Source organism: Clupea harengus, chromosome 1 (genome assembly GCF_900700415.2).
Source record: "Clupea harengus chromosome 1, Ch_v2.0.2, whole genome shotgun sequence".
Classification (NCBI taxonomy): Eukaryota; Metazoa; Chordata; class Actinopteri; order Clupeiformes; family Clupeidae; genus Clupea; species Clupea harengus.
In genome coordinates, this window is record NC_045152.1 from 5447871 (window position 1) to 5470279 (window position 22409).

The 22409-nt window shown below is 44.3% G+C and overlaps 2 protein-coding genes across 5 annotated transcripts in view; one reads left to right on the forward strand and one right to left on the reverse strand.

Annotated features, from left to right (window-relative positions):
* Positions 1-435: 435 nt before the first annotated feature.
* On the forward strand, positions 436-10202 carry nde1 (nudE neurodevelopment protein 1). The gene is made up of 9 exons (XM_031565515.2): positions 436-756; positions 1609-1733; positions 2084-2237; positions 4002-4150; positions 4469-4605; positions 6009-6194; positions 6526-6611; positions 7247-7398; positions 7901-10202. The coding sequence occupies exons 2-9, from the start codon at positions 1648-1650 to the stop codon at positions 7947-7949; spliced, it is 999 nt and encodes a 332-aa protein (XP_031421375.1). The 5' UTR covers positions 436-756; positions 1609-1647; the 3' UTR covers positions 7950-10202.
* Positions 10203-10267: 65 nt separating this feature from the next.
* Positions 10268-22409, reverse strand: part of myh11b (myosin, heavy chain 11b, smooth muscle) — a 28593-nt gene continuing 16451 nt past the window's right edge. For 3 of the 4 annotated variants that reach the window (XM_031565478.2, XM_031565473.2, XM_031565485.2), the window contains 14 exons: positions 21784-21990; positions 21309-21413; positions 20843-20995; positions 19881-20129; positions 18652-18864; positions 18090-18302; positions 17696-17857; positions 16479-16607; positions 15980-16065; positions 15380-15503; positions 14646-14854; positions 12560-12668; positions 12058-12230; positions 10268-11072 (listed from right to left, as the gene is read on the reverse strand). In XM_031565478.2, the coding sequence (XP_031421338.1) occupies positions 10850-11072; positions 12058-12230; positions 12560-12668; positions 14646-14854; positions 15380-15503; positions 15980-16065; positions 16479-16607; positions 17696-17857; positions 18090-18302; positions 18652-18864; positions 19881-20129; positions 20843-20995; positions 21309-21413; positions 21784-21990 (2355 nt within the window). In that variant the 3' untranslated portion in view covers positions 10268-10849. Of the gene's footprint in view, positions 11073-12027; positions 12231-12559; positions 12669-14645; positions 14855-15379; positions 15504-15979; positions 16066-16478; positions 16608-17695; positions 17858-18089; positions 18303-18651; positions 18865-19880; positions 20130-20842; positions 20996-21308; positions 21414-21783; positions 21991-22409 lie in introns of all 4 variants that reach the window. The other variant, XM_031565490.1, reaches the window with a different exon arrangement.

Genomic DNA, 22409 nt, shown 5'->3' on the forward strand with positions numbered 1-22409 from the left:
TGACAAATTATGTTTTTTTTGTGTCATTTTTTCTCAACCATCCCTTACATTGTAGGTCTAGTCACAAAGTATGTTTATGGATATATGTCGATCATTTTAAGATATTCATTTTGTCAGGCTCCATTGTATCCTATAGTACGTGACTTTATCATGCAGGTTATTATGTGTCTTTTGTATTGTTTTATGTAAATATGTAATGGAGGTACTCAGTAGATAACTTGGTAATGTTTCCTCCAGTACAGTGAATTTCTCAAAGCAACAATGTATTTTACAATGAAAAGATGGTTGGTATTTATTCTCTAATCCTCAAATTTCAAACGATGGATGGGCATGAAAAAAACTATAAACCAGCAGCTACCACGTCACCCTGAAAAACTTGTGAATTACATAGCATAATCCTCATTATCATGACTACACGCTGAATGCTGTCAGTGAGACCGACTGTCCAATGACTACAGGCCTGTTTCACGATGTCACTAGAAGTGGTCCAATGACAAGTTCCCATGCAGTCATTGAAAGAACAAATGGATAGTGGGCAGGAAGCTATCTAGCTGAGAGGGGAGAGGGGGAAGCGCTATCATTGTTGTCACACACCCAACGAACTTTTTTGTTGCGATTAAGCTAATGATATCTGATAGAAAAAACGGCAATTACCGATGTAAGTTATATGCATAACATCTTGATGTAACAGGGCCATCATTTGTGTGATTTCACGTACAGAAGAACATCTCTCCAGGACTTTTCAGAACTGACGAGGTAAGTATCGAGCTAGTTAGCAATAGCCAAGCAGCTTGGGTTGCACTAGAGACTCAGTTATTTCCCTTCTTTTAAATGGCCAAGAAAATGACAAAGGATTGTCGCCAGGGGAATACAAGACTGCCTGCCATTCAAGTAAAGTACACTGGCCATCTATAGTATTTATAGCCTCTTCAACTATATATTCATGTTTTGTTTTATAACGCAGTCGCTGAAAAAAGAGTTGACGCTAGTTAGGTAGCGATATATTAACAGGCTATCTTCGCTAAAGAACAACTCGAGAAGTTAACCGAGTTGAAGATGCTGGGTCTGGAGTAACATTAATCGTGAGCTGGTTCTCTAAACATAGCTACTGTCATAAGCTAACTTATTATAAATAAAGATGCGTAAAATAACTTTTCGTTGTAAGTAAAAGTGTTGGCGGCGGTCTTGTCTATCTAATTTGATGATTATTAACGTCAACTAGCCTGGACGAGGTATCAGTTGCTGAATGATTTGGTTATGTTTGAAAGGAAATTCATAGGATAACTGTCCAACTCATCACGTCAAGTATTGCGATACTAAACCAGCTGTCTAGAGAAGCCCGTGCTAAAATGTGGAGCTTTGTGACACACACCCTGTTTGGGGGTTCCTCAGTAAAAGTTTAGTCATAATGATGACATTTCCCGTCCCACCTCACGTTCCTGGCATTTTCAGTTGGACAGCTTTGGTGTAATGTTAACGTTTCCAATTTTGTTTGCCGCGCCTGCCACTGAAGCATATGCACATGTTTTTTACAGTCTAATTTAATAGTTTTGACATAGGTATAGATGTGTGGTAACCGACACATTCCATTTTACTTTTGTTCCTCAGATTGGACACATCGATTTACTAGAAGTCGGTCTGACAGATATGAGTGATTCCGAGCCACCGAAGTTTGCGTCCATTGAAGATGAAAGAGATTACTGGAAGGAGCAAGCTGTGCAGCATCAACAAAGGTACTGGCATGACCGATTCATCTCGTTGAAAATAACCAGTGTATTCACCGTTCATGGTCGGCCCGTCATATGGCTTGTCGAGTATTTTGAGTATGTATTCTTGATGATCTTATTCTGGTTTTAATGATACACAGATAATATTAGGAAATTCTTTCTGTGGCATTTATTGCTGCTCTTGAACTGGCAGATAATTCCACTGCATGGCACCCTGTAAGGTATGGGTTTGGCAGTAAATAAATCCTTAGTCTTGCCTTGGACCCACATTTATACAGGTGGTACGTTCAGAAAGATCCCTCCACCGTTGTGTTGATGGTATACAATCTGATAAATTAATCTTGATGTTCCTGTAGGGCGCAAGAGGCCCTGGAGGAGTTGCAGGAGTTCCAGCAGATGAGCAGGGACTATGAGGTGGAACTGGAGACGGAGCTGAAGCAGTGCGAAACACGGAACCGGGAGCTGCTCAACATGAACAACCGTTTGGGCATGGAGCTGGAGAACTACAAGGTACCGTGCTGACACTTACTCAGGAGCATTCATGGCTGTATAAACACGTATGAAATGTAAGACAAAAGCAACCTTCTTACACTTGTCACTCAGGTGCCCGAGTACTGGAGCTGGGCACTGTAAAATTAGTAAAATGCCTAAAAGTGTTCTTTGCTCTTTGCTCTGCAATCTTAATTGTTTTTAAGACAAGACTGTTGCATTTTCAGTCAATGAAATTATGCAAATCAGTGGATCATCACCCACATTAACACTGAAAATTTGACTGATCTTCCAATATTAGCAATAGTTAGGCTGCAAGTGGAAAAAATGCTATACAATGAAGTCAAGTTAACAGTGAGAAAAGTAAGAAAACTAGAAAAAAGTAAAAACTAGAAAACTAGAAAAAAGTTTCTGTAGCTGCTTCCCTAAGGTAATTGACATGGCAAAGGGAATTTGGGGATTACTGACCATATGTATTTAGGAGCAGCAACCATAAACTACATGCCCCACTGGGAAAGGTGTTCATGGGCTACAGGAGTGATGCAAAATGTTTACCGTCACATGTTGGTGTCAGTCAGCAATCTGTGTGTCTTGCACCAACATCCCATTTACTAAGACACGCCCCAACACTACCTCTGTCCACAGCTTCCTGTTGGGTTGAAATAGGCCACAGTATTACAATTTTCACTGGCAGATGTCTTTTTAATTGTGAAACGTGTCTTGGTTTATTCACCAAGTTCTCATCAGTATTACTCAACCCCTGAGATAATTGAGGTCAGGCTTGCATAAGATCCGGCCACACTGTCTGTGGATGGAGGATGAGACGGCACCTCTTGATAATCGTTAAATTATGTCTGGAGGGGGGGGGGGGGGGGGGGCGCAATAAACAGCTGCTGACTACAACCCCATACTCAGTGATCAACAGTGGCTGATTGAGCTTTAGGAAGCAGCTGATCTGAGGCTTGTGTCTGGAGGGAAGTAGTGAAGAACATTAGGGCCATGTTGACCTTGTGCTGGGGATGGGGGGCAAATTGTTGTTGTTATTATTGATGGCTGTGGACTCTTCAGGGCTCACATATCTCAACTGCCTTTTGTACTCCGCAAGTGGGTCAACATGGCTGTGAGCAGCTTGCCCAGTTAGCATCACGTATGGTGGTTGACAGATCAGTGTATTACAGTGTATAGTGTATATTTCCCTTTTTTATGTACTCATATGTAGGAAGCCCTGTTTCATAGAAGTTTGTTCCTATGTTATTTCCATTGCTGTTGATTCCATACTGATTCCAAAATTACCAAATTGACAGTATTTTGTCACCATTGCACACCAACGGATGAGGTATAAGAGAAACTCTTAAAATATTGTCCCAATGCTGTTGTGTTTACCATAAATATCTTTGTCGGATCTAGATGATCATGTCCAGTTGTAGGCTCACAAATTTCATTGTAAGAGTCCTCGGCTGGGCTAGTTGTGCTCTGAAACTGTTTTTTTTTTGTTTTTTTGTTGGGCTGAGGATAACAGCGCCTGGAATGCAAAAGAGGGAGGTCTTAACATGCCTAAACATGGGAGGCCATTTTTGTGGCCATTTTCCCCCCTTCCAGAGTTTGTCCACAAATAGCTATGGACAAGATACACTTTATCCCAAATGTGATCCACACCAAGTCTGTGCCACAGCTGACTGCCTTTTAGTTGACTTTCTGAAGAGATGTTCGTTTTGGTTGGGATGAGGGGGCTCTAGCTGGGGTGGTGTGACTTGGTCATGAAGCCCTCCTTATTAACACGTGCAGGAGAAATACGAGACCCAGCACTCCGAGGCTGTCCGACACATATCCACTCTGGAGGGGGACCTGGCCGAGACCACTGCCATCAAGGACCAGCTGCACAAATACGTCCGGGAGTTGGAGCAGGCCAACGATGACCTGGAGAGAGCCAAGAGGTGGGTGGGGTGAAGAGGTGGCTTGAGGAGCACTTTGACGGTTGTCCTTAGATCACAGCTGAATTGGGGATTAATTACCCAACAAAGTACGGTCTGACATTACAATTAACTTTAATTTGTCTTATCACATAAGCACATCACTGATCCTGACCCTAATTGTTTGTATGTCTTGTAACGACATATCTCGATGAAACAAATATACCGTACCAAATCATTAGTTAGGTACATAGTACAGAAGACTAGATGCACTAAATGAAAGGAACAATGAAAAATGGTTAGAATCATACTCGGTTCTTCCCCTTCACCCCCCTCCTGTAGGGCCACCATCATGTCTCTAGAGGATTTTGAGCAGAGGATGAACGGTGTGATCGAGAGGAACGCCTTTCTGGAGAGCGAGCTGGATGAGAAGGAGAACCTGCTAGAGTCAATGCAGAGACTAAAGGATGAAGCCAGAGGTACAGTCACCTTATGACATCTCACTAATCCAACTATTTTAGTGATCTTATAAGGGCTACCCTTACAAAAGTAAACTACATTCAATACTTAAAAATGTAAATTTAAAGACGGGTCCACAAATTCTTCAGAGATGATGTAAGATCGAGTTTATCATTTGGGTTCCTATTTTCTTCTTCTTTGTGTGTGTGTGTGTGTGTGTGTGTGTGTGTGTGTGTGTGTGTGTGTGTGTGTGTGTGTGTGTGTGTGTGTGTGTGTGTGTGTGTGTGTGTGTGTGTGTGTGTGTGTGTGTGTGTGTGTGTGTGTGTGTGGTTGAGTCACTTTTAAAGTTCCTCTCCTAAATAACTAATCTCTGTTCCTTAAAATTACATTCTTTTTTTTTGTTCATGAAAACAATCCCTTCATGGCCCCCAAATGGCTTGGATGTAGCTCTACACCATTGCATATTAATAGCTCGGCGAATACTGAGCAAATTAGCTACACTTGGCTTCTCCTCTGATGGCTCTTGGTTCGACAAAGCCTTATGCTAATGATATGTAAAGCCCCACCTAGCAAGTTGACGGGATTGGTTCCTTATGTATCTGATTCTGTGTTTTTGAGACTGTCGTTGGAACATTGGAGTTCCATGGTGTTGACCGCTTATTTCGCTCACGATGTGTCGTGTAACATATAAAAAGACACCGTATGAACATTTTAAAGTGACACGATGCAACATTTTGACAATTTTTGAGGTATGGTTTTATAGGCAACTAGTTTTGGTACCATCCTCAAATTCATTTTGATAGCATATGGTCATGTGAAGGACAGATAAACACCTGTGTCTTTCCCACTAACCATCCAGGATATGCCCTATGTAGTTCTGTGTACCTGGCTGCAAAAATGGAAGAAAAGCTTTCACAGTCTGACATTGCCAGCTATACTGTCAAAAGACACCAGTTAGTGTGTTGGCACGCTTCTATCAGTGTCAACTGGGCTGTTGGTGGTGTTTGCAATGTTTTTTGCATGCCTTTTAGGCTTGCTAGTTTTGGAACAGAACTCCTTATTGCTGCTTAAAAAGGTTAAAAACTTGATTTTCACTGGATGGGGCCTTTAAACATACAACTTTGTGTAAATGGAGCAGCGCCTGAGGCTCAGCTGAAATGTCTCACTCATGTGAAGAGTGAGATTGGCAGTGCACTGCGGGCCTGGTACTTTGAGGTTAGCTCTGCTGTTATGTGCTGAAAGGCATCTTTGTGCTTGAGATGGAACAGGCTGTGTTTGTATTTTCTCTGTTGGTTTGTTCTATCTGTGTGTGTGTGTGTGTGAGTTTTATCTCTGTCTTTGCACATTGGTGTGTGTGTGTGGTTGGGTCTCTCACTGTGTTGGGTCTCTTTCATGCTCGTGTGTGCGGGTGTGTGTTGAGCAGACCTGAGGCAGGAGCTGGCGGTAAAGCAGAAACAGGAGCGTCGGCCGTCTCTCAGTCTGTCCAAAGACGCCGTGGCAGCGGAGCCCACCCCCCCACCCTCCCGGCCCACCTCTGCGCTCCCCACCCCCTCCAGACCCCCGGGCTCCCCCAGTGCCTTCAACACACCGCCAGCCTCACAGAGCAGGGGTGAGCCAAGCCAGGAGGGCACTCCGTTTTTAGCATGTGGAAGAACTACAGATGAAATTAGGAACGTGTGTGTGTGTGTGTGTGTGTGTGTGTGTGTGTGTGTGTGTGTGTGTGTGTGTGTGTGTGTGTGTGTGTGTGTGTGTGTGTGTGTCCACGTGTGCCAGGTAAAAGGTACTTCTAGGTTGAGGATAGTGTTACATGAGGATATTAGATTCACTGTATTTTTCAGGCAGTTAACTGGATTTGATTGCACATCTGATAATGGAGGCCTTACTACTTTGATGAATTGTCCATTTGTAATCTCTCTGTCTCTCTGTCTCTGTGTTTCCAGGGGAGGGTTTGGTGGGAAGCCCTCTAACTACCTCAGCACGTATATCAGCTCTGAACATCGTTGGGGAGCTGTTGAGGAAAGTCGGGGTGAGTCTGCTGTTTTTGTACATCAAGCCTTCAGGGGGCTTGTCATCCATGTGGTCTTCCCAAACAAGCCTGTAGTCACTTGATCAAGGGGGAATCGGAACTTTGTGTAGTTTCATGTGTATTCACAAGCGCCTCTGTATATCCCCCCCCCCCCCGACCAGTGGTTCCCCGTCGTCTGCCGCTTAAAGGCTTGCTCTTTCTGTCTCAGTCATGTGCTAGTCCAGGACCGATGTGGCCTGACAGAACAGAACAGAGCCTTGATTGTAACGTATGAGAGCTCTGTCTCCGCTAAGCCCCTTCCTCTCCACCCTGATGTACACGGCAGCATTCAGGCTGTCCGCCCCCTTGTGATGATGATGATGATGACTTAAGGTTGTCCCCACGCTAGTTTACACGGCACTATTGTGCAGGTCCCTCACCTCGCATGTAGGGATGGGATCCGCTGTATGCAATGATGGGGAAATTATAAGTCACTTCTCTTGTCTGCTGACACTTCATCACATGTCCATTTAATTTCTATCATATAAATGTAATGAAACATAATCTATTTAGAAAAAAAATAAAATACAATTTTATATATATATATATATATATATATAAACTGGTATAATAATCATCTAACCCATGGGTTGTAGAACCTGGAGTCTAAGCTGGCTACCTGCAGAGAACTGCATGTGAGCGACAAGACCCAGATCCGGCAGAACCTTCCGGCATCATCGGGGACGCCCGCCAGCCAGCGAGAGAGCCCCGACATGCAGGCCAACACCAACGGCCTCTATGACAAGGGGTGAGGCACTCAGGGCTTTGCCACTCTTTGGGTGGGACTACTCTCATGACTATTCATGTTTATCCATGTACAATAAGGTTAGACTTTTCTTCAGTGCTCCATTGTGTTGACCGCAGCTGGATTGGCGTCTAGCAAAAGTTTAAAAGGGACTTTAGACTGTGATTGATGTGGTGATGGATGGGTTTGACTCGTCTCAAGAACTAACCAGGCAGTGCTCTCTAGCAGCATAAACTGGGCATACTTGTGTTTAGTATTGTTATATCTATTGTTACCTCATGTTAAATTAATATTTTATCATATAAACCTATAGTTTGAACAGCGCTCTCCATGGAAGTCAGCCCTCTGACAGTGCAACAATGCCTACTGTAACAAACACATGATTTCTATGTATCTGTTCTGTGTTACAGGAAGTGGTGAATGGATTATTTTTCATGTTCAAAGTGTATGACTAAAGTTGCTGATTTTAGTTTTTTTTTTTTTTTGGTTCTCTCCCACTTTTCAGTTTGGTGAGGCGGCTAGATTTCGGACCAGGACCTAAGATTCTGCTCTGAGTGCACCCAGCATGCCTTGCACCGCTCTTGTGCTTCAGCCCATACTGCACCCATGTGGCTTCTCACCCCGACCCCCTCTGCACAAGACCCCTTACCGAAGGCACCCTCATCAGCACCCCCTCCCCTTCCTCGCTCCTGGAAGGCACCCTCATCAGCACCCCCTCCCCTTCCTCGCTCCTGGAAGGCACCCTCATCAGCAACTCCACCTCCTTCCTGCAGCGTTCCTCCCTCTTCCCTTCCATGGCACTGGAAGAACCCGGTTTTTGATGCAGCTGCCCGGCGAGTGTTGTTTTCCCTCTCATGCATTGAGAAACGCAGCTGAACAGGAGGAACGGAGGAAGACATTTTGTCTCAAAACCCTGATGACTTTAGTCATTTCCTCAAGTCTGGCCCCACATTTCAAAAAAACTATTTTTTTCCTAATCCACAGCATTACATCGGCCTTTCATGTACTGATAGAGTGAGACCACTATGTACATGGAGAGGAATACCTAGGAGGACCCTTTCTACTGCAGCACCGCTCGACTCGAGGTGTGAAATGTTGTTGTTTGTGACACACTGGAGTTGCCTTTGGAGGAGCTGGAGGTCTACACTTTTATTGCACACTTTTCTTCCCGACAGGATATTCTCTATGATGAAGGATAATGAAACGTTTATGAGTTATTAGAACAGATTAGAGTTATTGGTTATTTAGAACCGATAGAGCGTGGAAGTGAGTACGTGAACGGAGATAAAAAGAACCCTGCACAGGTCTGAGGTATACGTAGGAATGGAATAGATAAAGAGAGAGAGAGAGAGAGAGAGGTGAATGTGTTTACTATAATGATGTGATCAATGTCTGAGAAGGCAGACTTTCTCAGCTGCCTATGAGATGGCTCTTACTGGCCGTGATGGATGAATTGAATTGTAAGTGGATGTCAGTCAGATTATATTTGTTGTGTCTTGTTTGTGGGATTTGTCCCTTGCAGTTTGTCATATCATTTGTCCTACTAACACTGCAGAGCTGTTAAGTAATCTAACTCGAGCACAGAGAGACGGTATCGTTGCTTATTACTGCTTTGTTTTAGATTGGGTCTGAACTAAAATGTTGGGATGCCATTGCATGGTCAACGGCTTGTTTTCCCAAGTTTTTGTCAAGGTGTGTGTGTGTGTGTGTGTGTGTGTGTGTGTGTGTGCGTGTGTGTGTGCGTGTGTGTGTGTGTGTGTGTGTGCGTGTGTGTGTGTGTGTGTGCGTGTGTGTGCGCGCGCGTGGGTGGGTGGGTGGGTGCATTGCGCGAGTGACTTGCTGCTGTTTTAATGTTTTTGTAAAATGTGTGGAATGTCTCAGGGTTTGTTGTGGGTGATATTTAGCAGGAGGCAGGTCTAGGCCTATATTAACAAACTTAATGGGACCTTGTGTTGAGTCTCGCAGTGCTATTCATAAGGCCTTGATCTCTTACACACAACTGATAGTCTGTTACACACAAAAAGGCCTTGTAGACTTGGCATAACTGGAAAGGTGTACTATTTTTATAATAATACAAACTTTGTGTGCCTTACAAAGTGTTAGAAATTCTAAGCATTGAAGTGTATTTAGGGGGTGAAGTTTTCCTCCCCCACGGCACAATATTTGGGCCTCTCTCAGTACATTTATTTTCTCTGTTACCTCAAGTGTTACGGTTTCTGTCTGGAGAGAACGGACTGAGAAATTTTTTTTTTTTTTATGTGGAGTTCAATCTCTGAGCCAATAAGTAAATCTCTCACTACAGGGGGGGTGTTTAGAATGTTATGAAATATGAATACTTCAGTGAAGGGTACGTATGTTTTATGTTAAAAAGTTAGGAAATGAAGAGAGAATAGGGTAAATTTGCTCTGTTCTTCTTTACATCTTTTCCCCTTTAGTGGTACCAGATTACTGTAGACTGATGGATAGGTAGGAACCGGTAGAATAATGTAGGGTAGAAGGCGATGTAGCTTTAACTAACGGTCTTATCTTAGGAGGCCATTTTGTCTCCATACCTGTTACATACATTCCAATGGGTGTGTCTGAAACGACTGCCGTGTTTGCCGTGGGATTTGCGGTTGTCACTGAAATCCACAGACGCGTCAGGGTGTTGCTTTGTGTGGCTTAGTGCATCACCAACCTGTTCACCCGTAAGTGTTTCTTCCTCTGCAAAGCAATACATTCTCTTGTCCTGTTAACCTGAGGTGTTGTGTTTTTTGTTAATGCAAGTCTCTCCTACCAAATGGGCACAATAAAGATCATATGAAGCATTTGCTGTTGTCATGAAATGTTGATGGGATGGTGTCATGCGTTGCTTTGAGTGAATTAGACCTGATGAGGGGTTTGAAATCCGTTTATTCCAGAGTGATGAGTGGAGGTGGCCTTTAAAGGGTTAAACGTAGTGGCATGTGGTGATTATTTGTTATGGTTTGTACTTAGGTAGATGACTGAGTACATATAAATAATGCTGTAACTTAACATGTGAACCCCATAGTATAAGACTCCAGAATATTACTGGTACATTAAAAAGCACAATTGACTATAACCTCTAAGAACAATACAGTTTTTAAATTAAAATTTGTCATGAATAGTGATGTATATTGTTTTCGAGAGAAGTGCTGGCTAGTCTCTAAGTGTAATGAAAGCACTCTATATGCTACACCATCAATTTAAGTTAAGTACAGTTTGGGGGAAAGTATACTAGTACACTAGACAGTGGTGAAAGCTTATGAGGTGATGCAGAGGCAGCAAGGAAAACACCCTATGTGTCGGACAGGAGAGATCCCTGTCTGACCCAAACAGCAGCTGAGGCTGGAGCGCGTTTCACTGTGATCTGATCAGGGTCAGACGTGTTCCGGAATCCTCTGCTCTCGGTGTAGATATTCGTCATTTAGCTATAGGTGTGAAGGAAAGGGTTCTAATCGTAGTCTTCGGTTCCGTTCATCTCTCCCCGCAGTTCGTCCTCCTCCTCCAGTGGATCCTCCATGGGAACGGGTGAAGGGGAGGGGGAACGGGGCGGCTCGTCCTCCCCAGCGAGCTCTGAATTCTCAGCAGCCCCCCTTCGATTCCCCAGAAAACTGCCCCCACCGCTGATGCGCCGCGGGGAGCTGCTGAAGGAGGCCGAGGGGTCGTTGCCACGCCTACAAAAGCCATGGAAGACAGAGGTGGGAGGTTATGTTAGGGTCGGGGCTCAGGGGGAAGGGTGAGGTTGAATGGATGAAGGTCTATAGTCTCGCATGCATAGAAACAACTCAATCCAGCCTGCATTCCTGGAGGGGCTAAGCAAGAGGATTAGTAGAAAACATCTCATGCATGCTTTACTGGGTTTAGAAAGATGTGTTCAAGTTCTCATCCTGTTCAGCTGTTCCTCTACCATGTCATTATTTAATTAGGACTGGGACAACAGTCAAAGAGAAAGGTTGTTGCAGACTTTAGGTTTCACAGGTACATACTAGACACTAGAAACTGAACTCTGTCTTTGGGTACAATTGATAGAGGAACAGGCAAAATACATGGTGCTGTGCAGTTATTTTCTTTTAGGTTAGTCATTGGGGACAGTCTAGGAGTTGTGATCAAGAGACGTAGCTAAATTTAGTTATTGATCTGTCGGCTCCATGGCACTGACCTTTACCAAGACAGTTAATTGGTTCTGTGAGAACCTATGGAAAACTATTGGGACTTTTTGAGAAGAGCACTGACTATACTCAGCTGAGTGACATCTTACAAAAGCTTTTGTCATGTAAGGTCATCTAAAACACAGATCATGAGTTAGTGTGGAGACAGGCACTACATACACCTTAAGAAATGTTACTATCAAATCAAATGATCTTAATTGGAACTAAACAGGGGAGTTGGACTCAACTGGTGTAAAACAACAACGGTGTAAAGATCAGCTAAGATAACAGTGGGATAATGAAGAACTAGTGTACTATACAGTGAAAGGCAGGGTGGCCAAACCAGTAAAGCAGAATAGCTCCATCACAGTAAGAATGTGTTTGGATGGATGGAAGTTCCACAAACGTCAGAAAGAGGTCATAGTTAGTCAATGCAGTTGGGTAAGTTGTGAGGTGTGTGGTCGAAGCATGCACTACATACATTCAGAGACAGATGTCACTGTCGCACCACCTGAGTTTGCTCTTGAGCGAGGACACCTCTCGAGTGAGCATATCGTTGGCCTCCGTGGCCTCGTCGAGCTCGCGCTGCAGCTTGCGGCGGGCGGCAGTGGCGCGCTGGGACTCCTCCTCCGTCTCCTCCACCTGCCGCTTCAGCTGCTTCACGCGAACGTTGGCCTTCTCCGCCTGCAAGGGGGTACAGTGAGTGGTGGGGCGCAGAGAAACAAAGGGGACTGGCCTTTGACTGTTTCTGCTCAGTCATTCAGTTTTATGGAATGGAAGAAGTTTAATTTATTGATCAGAAAAGTAATTTCAATATATTTTGTCTACACAGCCTAATATGGTTTGTATGTGATGAATGTATGTGACTGTATACTGGAATCAACATCAGAAAAAAAAATGCTTGGCCAGAAATCCGAGTCAAATCCCAGGTGATTATTTATAAAAACCTACAAAACTCTGATTACTGTAATGTAGTAAAAGTTCACGAGAACTATGTCTCATTACTGCATTACCTGGTCCTTATACTGCTCTGCTTGCTTGCGATCATCCTCCATCTGAACAGTCAGGTCCTTCATCTTCTTGTCCTTTTGACGCACAGCTTTGGAAAGGCCTTGTTTCTCCCTAACAGAAACATACATCATTCAAAAATATGTGGTTACCAGAGATGGCAAAAGACACAGCATAGTTAAATGATCATGTATGATCTTGGGAAGGAGAGGGGCAGTATGTTGTCCAGCCACAATCGTGACAGTCACATGATATAAAGGTGAAGCTTCATTAAGGTTTTGTCTTTTGTTTGTTTATTATTTTCTTAATAACATCCAAAAAGATTTCCAATCTGGCTCTAGAGCCTTAGAGCCTTAGCCTGAGACGGCCTGAGTCTGAATGATCATGCATCTGATCATGGAAGCATTTCAATGCTTGTTCTTCTAGGCCTTAGTGCTGCTTTTGACACTATAGATCACCATATTTTACTACAGAGACTTGAACAACATGTTGTTATCAAAGGCTGTGTCCTGTCCTGCATTAGGTCTTACCTTTTCTGACCGTCTCCAGTTTGGGGCAATGAGTCATCCAGTCATACAAAAGTAAGTTATAAAGTTCCCCTTGGTGCCAGGACCTTTGTGCTTAGAACCATGTTCTATTCTTTGTACATGCTACCCTTAGGTGCTGTAGTAAGGAAGCATGGCATTAACCTCCATTCCTATACTGATGACACCCAACTATACCTATCCATGAAGCCTGAAGAAATTATACAACTGCCAAAGATAGAAGCTTGCTGGAAAGATGTCAAAGCAAAGATGGTTAACAATTTCTTGCTCCTAAACAAAGAGGACCTCACCTCTGCTTGCCTCTCTACACTGGCTTCCTGGCAAAAGTAGAATAGATTTCAAAGTACACCTTCTAACATAAATAACTCTAAATGGCCTTACTTGAAATGACCTCAAGGAATGAATTGCAGCCCACTGCCCACACCAACACCCCTCCATTCCCAGGGTGCAGTTCTTCTTGTAATTCCAAGAGTATCAAAAAGCACTATAGAAGGCAGAGCTATCAAGGCCCCCCTCCCCTCCTGTGGAATAATCTTCCTATCTCCATCCGAGAAGCAGACACCCATCTTTAAGTCTAGACTAAAAGCACCCATCTTTAGTGCATCCTATAGTTAAAAAATGATGCATCAGGATCAGGCACCTGTTTCAATATACTTCCCATACGCCGTGCCAGGCAACCTCTCCTTCTACCTCCTCTTCTCTCTCTGGACAGTATCATATTGTGCTACGCTGTTGATACTGGTATAGTGGCCATGTTACTTGTCATTCTCTTTGGGTGCCTAAGGTGACCAGGGTTCGTATCCCAGGTTATTCCCTTCCCTTAATCCGGGTTTGTAATTCCCTTCCCCTAATCCGGGTTCGTAATCCCACCCCCAATTCCTACCCTTGCCCTAACCTGGGATTGAACTCCAGAGGGGGGGGTCACCCCGCACCCCTTATGTTGGGTAGCCTGTGGCATGCCGTAGTATAATGAAATTGATGTTTAGATATTTAGGCAGTGCATCATTCAGACACTGAGATATGCTTGTGAAGTCTTTTCTGTTTACTAACCAGTCTCTGTTTTCTCCCATATAGTAGGACCTAGCTGCAAATGCTGATGGCTGTGATAACATAGTTCCTCATCGCCATAACTTATAATTACGTATACGCATATAAGGAAATCTAGCTCTGTCCAGTCACTTTGTCTCTTGTCTATATTTTTTACCCGCTAGGCCCCAAGCAGATGGGTCTGCCCTTATGAGCTGGGCTTGGCTCTGCCTTTCCTTTTAAAAGGGAGTTGTTGCCTGCCGCCGTCACCTTAGTGTTTGCTCTAGGTGGTTCAGGCTGAGGGGCTCTGAAAAGCGCCTTGAGACGATTTAAATTGTGATTGGCACTATATAAATAAAATCGAATTGAATTGAATTGAATTGAATTGAATTATTTTCTTATGGAGAGACCTGTCCCTTTAAGGAGGCAATCACCGAAACCTCTGCATTCCCCCCCACCGGGCCTCTCCATTCCTGGTCACGCTCCTCTGCACGCTGAGAGCACCCGTGTGCTGGCTCACCTGCTCTCCTGGTCCAACGACTCCTCCAGCTGCTGAAGCTTGCCCTCCATGGCAGAGATGGAGCCCTTGAACTTTGACCTGACCTGCGCCTCCATCTCCTGCAGCTTGGCCTTCAGGTCCTTGTTCTGCCTCTCCATCTGCAGGCGTGCGCTCTCGTTGCGCTGAGAGCCGGAGCGCTCTGATTGGAGCTCGTTGGTCAGCTGATCCACCTGCAGGACCGCCGAGGAGAGACACGGACAACAGGGAGATTACTGATTCATCTTCCCCGTGTACTGAGTCTGCACAGTCACAGTGTTGACACATCAAGGCAAACACAATCTGTTACTGATTTGAGTGGATCTGTATGCTCTAGTCTCAATCAGTGGGCCTTTCTTTTAAAAAAATTCATACATTTTTAATACTTTTCAGTTGCCATGCTGTTAAACAAAAAATACCTTCCATGGCTGTGGGTGGAAGGTATTAACTCATGCCTGATGGTCTGTCAAGAAAAGCTACATGGTGCAACTCCACGAATCTCAGATCTCTGACCAAATGAAGTTTTTTGTAGGATGTTGTATGTAGATATGGTTTGTATAGCTTTTGTTCTTAATCAATATCCTCCTGGGAACCAAGACAAAAAAAAGCGTCATCCAATTTCTCTTTTTTTGTGATTTCCTTAAAAAACAAGTCCATGGGTTGGTTCTCAGGAGGTTACAGATTATGTGTATCACCTCACAGCTGTGCAGTTCCCCCACCTGTTGCATGCTCCTCCTGAGCTTGTCATTGAGGGTCTCAAGGTTACCCTGCTCCTCCTCTAGCTCCTCCTCCAGCTGGGCGATCTTCCCATCCAGGCGACGTTTATCCTCACTGTTTATGGACCTACAGACACAGGCTGGCATCGCTCAGACACAGGATGGCATCGCTCAGACACAGGCTGGCATCGCTCAGACACAGGCTGGCATCGCTCAGACACAGGATGGCATCGCTCAGATACAGGCTGGCATCGCTCAGACACAGACTGGCATCGCTCAGACACAGACTGGCATCGCTCAGATACAGGCTGGCATCGCTCAGACACAGGCTTTCATCGCTTAGACACAGGCTGGCATCGCTCAGACACAGGCTGGCATCGCTCAGACACAGACTGGCATCCCTCAGACACAGGCTGGCATCGCTCAGACACAGGCTGGCATCGCTCAGGCACAGGCTGGCATCGCTCAGACAACACATAGGAGCACTTATTCCACACTTACAAGTGACATCACCACAGCCCTCTGTTCATTGAAGTTGATAACCTTTTGTTTGCCTGTGTCAGAGAATTATAGTTGTGATGTCAAGATCATCTTTCTACTCACTTTCCAGAGTTGCTGGTCAGCTCGTCGCCCATCTCATCTCTCTCGGTCTCAGCCTGTTTGCGTGCCCTCTCTGCAGCGGCCAGCTCCTACGGGCACAGTGAGACCACACGCAGGTCAGCTGGACATTAACCACTGGCTTTACTTTTCATTACGGTTCATTAGTAGGGGGTTTACAACTGCTCCTACTTAATTTAGCTAGTTTAGTCACTAAACTGCATTCTTGGAATACCCCCCAGGTGGCAGTGTGGCTGAACATTTCCTAAATATTTGGATCATTATTGAGAAGCTTTTGGGAACATTTCCAATGATTTGGACTGGCAATGACTTTGGTTTTAGGTCTAGGTCATGTTACATTAATTGCCTTATTAACAAGGAACACAATGAAAATATGTTTGTCAGTTTCATTGCGTCCCTCTTGCCAGTGTAGGACGTTGTCGTCTGTGGACTAAAACGAAACCGGGTAAACCTACACCCTTAGGCACAGGCAGTGCATCAGTACCTCCTGCAATTGCATGAAATCTGTTTCCATGGCTTTGGCTCTCCTCTCAGTCTCCCTGGCGATGCTGAGGGTCTCCTTCTGGGCTGTGCGGGCGTCCTCCAGCTCCCTCTGGACGTCCTTGATCTGACCCTGTGAAAGGCAGTCATGCAGTGTGTCACAGCGGTGTACATCGCATCTACAGTCAGCAGTTTTGTCTGGCATGGCACAATTCTACATGTCTACATTTTTTTTGTTTTGTGTGAGAGTGGAGTTATGACAGAAAGCGAGGCGGAGAAGAGGTGGGGAGAGGATTGGGAAATGACATCAGGCCAGACTTGAACCTGTGTCCCCGCGGACAATGAAGCCCGTAAGAGAGGGGACTTATTGGCTTGCGCCAGCGTGCCTCCCCAGGTCATGTTTTTTAACCTCACTAGTGCATATGGCTAACTCAATCCCTCTTACTTGTCTAGGGATTGAGTTAGATCATCGGTTCCCAAACTGGGGTACGCGTACCCCCAGGGGTACGCAAAGTGGTTCAGGGGGTACGCGGGGAGAAAATTTTCGCGATAACAGAAAACGGACGGAATTCGCAGAATGTACCGTTTGAAACAGAATTGCAGCTTTCAGACGGAATCATCATTTTGTGCATCAAAATCGCCCAAATTCCCCTGTATTTTGTCCTGCAAGGCTGTATTTCTTTCTTATAAACACAACAACGATCGCAACGATGAACAAGCATTAATTAGAAAACAAAACCACTGAGAAAATGTCACGTCTGTGCTGAACTCCGCTCCGGCCACGCCCCCCTATTCAACACAGACCTCCGTAGCCTGTCAAATGAATTCGCTCATCTTCCCAATCGCCTGCAAATAATGTTTTTTTTAGTCTTCTGTTCTGTTGATGGCTGGCAAACAACCTTAGAAGGTTTGGGTCACTTGTGGCACATATTATTCACTCATTTTAAGCCATCAATCTACCTCTGGGTGAACAAAATGAGCCAAAACGGATTAAAACGGAATTTAAGTAAAAGGTGAAAAGGAAAACTTTTTTTTTTCAACGGGGGGTACGCAGCTGGAGATTAAATGTCTGAAGGGGTACGGGACTGTAAAAAGTTTGGGAACCACTGAGTTAGATTACAGTACAGAAGTACAGAAGACTGACATCATATATTCAGGAAGAGTGGTACTTTTTAAACATAAGATTTCCACTCCCTGCCATGGCTGACCTTAGATACTCACCTGAACCTTGCGGAGCTGTTTGAGGGCCTCTTCTCGTCCCTTGCAAGATGTGTCAAACTGATCCTCCATGTCCTTGATGTCTCCCTCCAACTTCTTCTTGGCAGCAGCCATTGAGGTTCGCTGCTTACGCTCATCCTCCAGCTCCGCCTCAAGCTCGCGAACCTGAAAGGGCGCAGACATACCAGAACATTCCATCAGATGAGTAACACTTCAGACATCAGTATATACATTTAAAATAAGAAGAAACAACTAACTCGAAGTATTTATGCCCTTATTGAATGTGTTTGGCATGCAGGAGAAATGGCAAAGATCATGGAACCATTGATGATTGGTTAGAAAAAAAGTATTTATGTAATCTCATTATGGCGGATGCAAAACCAGGCCCCTGGGACACCTGTTTGATCAGTTGCCTCTTCTTTTCCTCTCCTTGCTCGTCTCTCCCTTGCAGGTCTCTCTCAAACTGGCTCTTCAGGGCCTGCATGTTGACCTCCAAGCGGAGTTTGCCGTCCTCTGCCGCCTGCAGCTCGTCCTCCATCTCATCCATCTGGGTCTTCATCTCATCCACGTGGGCCTCCAGCATCCTCTTAGCCTTCTCCAGGTCATGCACCTGACACGAGGACAAAGGGTGTGAGATATAAGAGACATTGCGATCAACAGGCAGTGTGATTTCTCACACAAACGATCGCGCGGAAGAACTGTAGTCTATTGTCTTTTGTCTATTGTCTTGACTCAAAAGACTAAGCTGTGAAGACAGGCTTTCTTCACCTTTTATGAATGACGATGCTTTTATTGTGTCTAATAGAATCACTCTCAATTATTTCCATATAAACAGTAAACATCAGTTTTATGTGACTGAATAGCCACAGTCACACAATCAATGAGCTATTGAAATATTTAACCTACCTGACTATTAAGGTGTCCACATTCATCAGTCCAACAGCACATAATTGACTCACATATTTCCCAACGTCGTCCTTAGAGCTGACCAGGTCCTCCATCTCCACTTTCAGGCCCTTGTTGACTCTCTCCAGCTCGTCCAGGAAGACCTGGGTCTCCTCCAGGTTGCGGGCCAGCGCCAGGGCCTTGGTTTCCTTCTCCCGGGCCTCGGCCTCGGCACGGTCCCGCTCCTCAGCATTCTTGCAGGAGATGCTCTTCTCCTCGGCCAGCATCTGGATTGGGAGGGAGGGAGATGGGAATGACCAATGGGCTTACTGAATGGGGAGAAGGGGCAACATTGAGGTATGTTTTTATATACCAACCCAACTAGTTGTGGTATCATCTTAAAATTCATATTGATTGTATATGGTCATGTGAAGGATAGATTAACAAACCTGTCGTTCTGCGAAAATGTAACAAAAAGCTTTCACAGCACATCACCAATTGTATCGCCTAACGACACCAGTTAGCATGTTACCACTACAAATATATCATATTTATTTATTTTATTCTCAAATAAGAAATGTGCAATACATTCCACCCCTTACTGTATAACTATACAGGCTGTATATACTGTACTTCTTGTGTCATTCTCTTACCATTTCATATTTATCTCTTGCACTCTCCACTCTTTACACTACTTGTTGTGTTTACAGTTCACAGCTCCTGTATATAGCCATTCCTCCCTGTATATATATTTCTTATATTTCTTAGACCGTTGTGCTGTTGTGTTGTGTTGCTTTGTGTTGTGTTGTGTTGTATATTTGGTGTAAGTACAATGAGAGCCACTTAACCCAGAGTCAAATTCCTTGTTTGTGCAAACTTACTTGACTAATAAATATGATTCTGATTCTGATTCTGATTCTGAGCTAGCTTTTATCTCAACAAGCTGGGCTGTTGGTGGGGTTTGCAAGGTTTTTGAAGTTAGCTCATTAGTTTTAGACCAAAGCTCCTTTCTGCAGCTTTAACACAATGGGTTTACTGCTACATTTTGGATGGGAGAACTGGCTTGAACTGAGAACTGACTCTCAATTGGTCATCTGTTGGGAATGTGAAGGAATGCGTTTCACGAGTAAAGCTTCTGCATGTCAACTGTTTGAGTAAGTCACTACTCTGGCAATACCAAAGAATAGGTCATAGTTCATGGACTGAAAAAACACATGACTGCACTAAATGAATTAGTCACCTATTGAAATTAGATTATATATAATGGAATGGCCTGATCTGGGAAGAGGTGTATTAAACCCACCTGGTCAAACTTCCTCTGCTTCTTCTCCATGTTTGAGACCAGCTGCCTCTGGTTGTCCAGGTCCATCAGGAGATCCTCCAACTCCTGCTGCAGGCGGTTCTTGCTCTTGTCCAGCTTGTCGTACGCAGCTGCCTTCTCCTCGTACTCGTTGTTGGCTGCCTCCAGGTCTCTCTGAAGGCGTTTCTTGCTCTCCTCCATGAGCTCCAAGTTACTGCTCACCTCATCCAGCTTCTTCTTGGTATCTGACAACTAACAACCAGTGCGACATTGAAATTAGAGGACGGTAGAGTATGTTTTCAATCAGTTACAATTAAGAATAGTGTGTATGGCTTTGGATTGGCAATAAAATAGTGTATATGTTTTATTAACAATACAAAAAAAATGTTTCATAGATGCTTTAGTGGCAAAGAAAAGGTGAAACCACTTTCTAGCTTTTCATCCTAACAGGCTCTACAAAAGCACAGGAGACTTCAAGATTTAGTGTTGATGTTGGTGCAGAAGTGCATAAGGCACTGCCTACCAGATAAACGTGACTTTATCAGATTGCATGGATGTAAACTAGTGAAGATAAAGCAGCGTGCACACATAATGATGCTCCTTCACATACTCACATACATACATACATACTTCACATACTTGATCAGTAGTGAGCTCCTCCTGTCTCACAGCACACTGACCTGCATGTTGAAAGCTCCTCAGGGGCGTAACTATGGGGGTGCAGCAAGTGCGGCTGCACCTGGGCCCGTGGGTCTTGGGGGCCCGTAGACGGGGGGATTTCGTGCCCAAGGAAAATATCTGCGCAGGGGGAGGGGGCGTGGCTGCGGCGGCGGTTTCAAACATGTAAAATGTTTGGGAACCACTGCCTTACGGCACTGACTAGGGCCCGTCATAATATCCTGCACCTGGGCCCGTTGTAACTACGTTACGCCACTGAAGCTCCTCCTGTCTCACAGCACACTGACCTGCATGTTGAGGCTGGAGACCTGCTTCTCCACGTTCCTTTTGGCCTCTGTCTCCTCCTCCAGCTGTTCCAGGAGGCTGTTGCGATCGTCTTCTGTCTGTCTCAGACGGGTGGCTACGTTCAGCTTCTGTCGTGTCTCCTCAGCCTGAAGCTCCTACGGTCCCGAAAAGATGACATTAATATTCACTGAGTGTGATGACCACAACATTGGTAAGGACCCAATACATTACAGATACATTCATTGAATTTGAATTAAACAACAATCTACAATATTGAATTACATAGTGCACACGGAACTACTGCTAAACACTTTTACTTCGTGTACTTACATGTCATCTAATGGGATCTTCACAAAGCACGCCTGATTGTCATTGTATACTCTATACTCTACTTATAACTTTGAATAAAACACTACATACATTAATGAGTGTCATTCAGTGTGAATGGGGTAGCTGTGTGAGGAGCACCTGTGCGTCCTGTAGCTGGGAGCTGAGGCTGGAGACGTCTTTACTCAATTTGATGTTCTTCCCTTCTGCCTCGTTCAAGAAGCCAGTGGTGCTGTCCAGCTCTGACTGTGGGGAGCAGAGTAAAGAGATGATGCACAGTTTTACATGTGTTTATGAAATAAGTGTCTTACAAATGAAGTAAGTGTCTAACATAATAGTGGAGATATATATAAATATAACAGTGAATATATATATATATATATATTGGGTATTATGTGTGCATGACTACAGTTGACTATGACTACAGTTTATAGTTAGTTAGTTTCACAGGCAAAATAAATTATTTCCATTTAAGTCCTGCTTTAATAAACATTAGTCACTCACATATATATATATATATATATATATATATATATGGAGTAGTAAGATGGGGTATTATGTGTGTCTGAGCATGACTGCATTTTAAGTCCTGCCATTATAAACCTCAGTCACTCACAGTTAGTTTGGACACCCGGTCCCCAAGCTCAGCTTTCTGTCTCTCGCTGTCGTTGAAGCGGGACTGCAGATCAGACAGCTGACTCTCCACCTTCTTCTTCTTGTGCTCCACGTCCTGCTTGGAGTTGGCGAGGGAGTGAAGCTCCGCACTCAGATCAGCTGACTCCTTCTCGAGGACCTGCTTAGCCTTCTCCAGGTTAGCCTTTACCTATAGAGAGATAAAGAGAGTGTGAAACTGTCTCTGACTCCTTCTCCAGGACCTGCTTCGCCTTCTCCAGGTTAGCCTTTACCTATAGAGAGATAAAGAGAGTGTGAAACCGCCTCACTTAAATGTGCCACATTTAAAATGTCATATCGATGAAATCAATGTCAATGATTACATCTCTGCAGTTTGTCATTGTACACAAAACATAATGTCACATTGACCTCAACATATGATTTATGTTACTTTTACTAATGATCGCTACTAATTTGGCCATAATATGTTCCACCTTTCAATTCACAGAGGCACATAAGTCTGCATGGGTGTGAAGGTGAAAATGTGGTTTGCCCCAATAAATGGTAAGAACTGTCTTTGTATTTGTAGTAGTATTTGTATTTTACCTGTGCCATGCTACCACATAATGC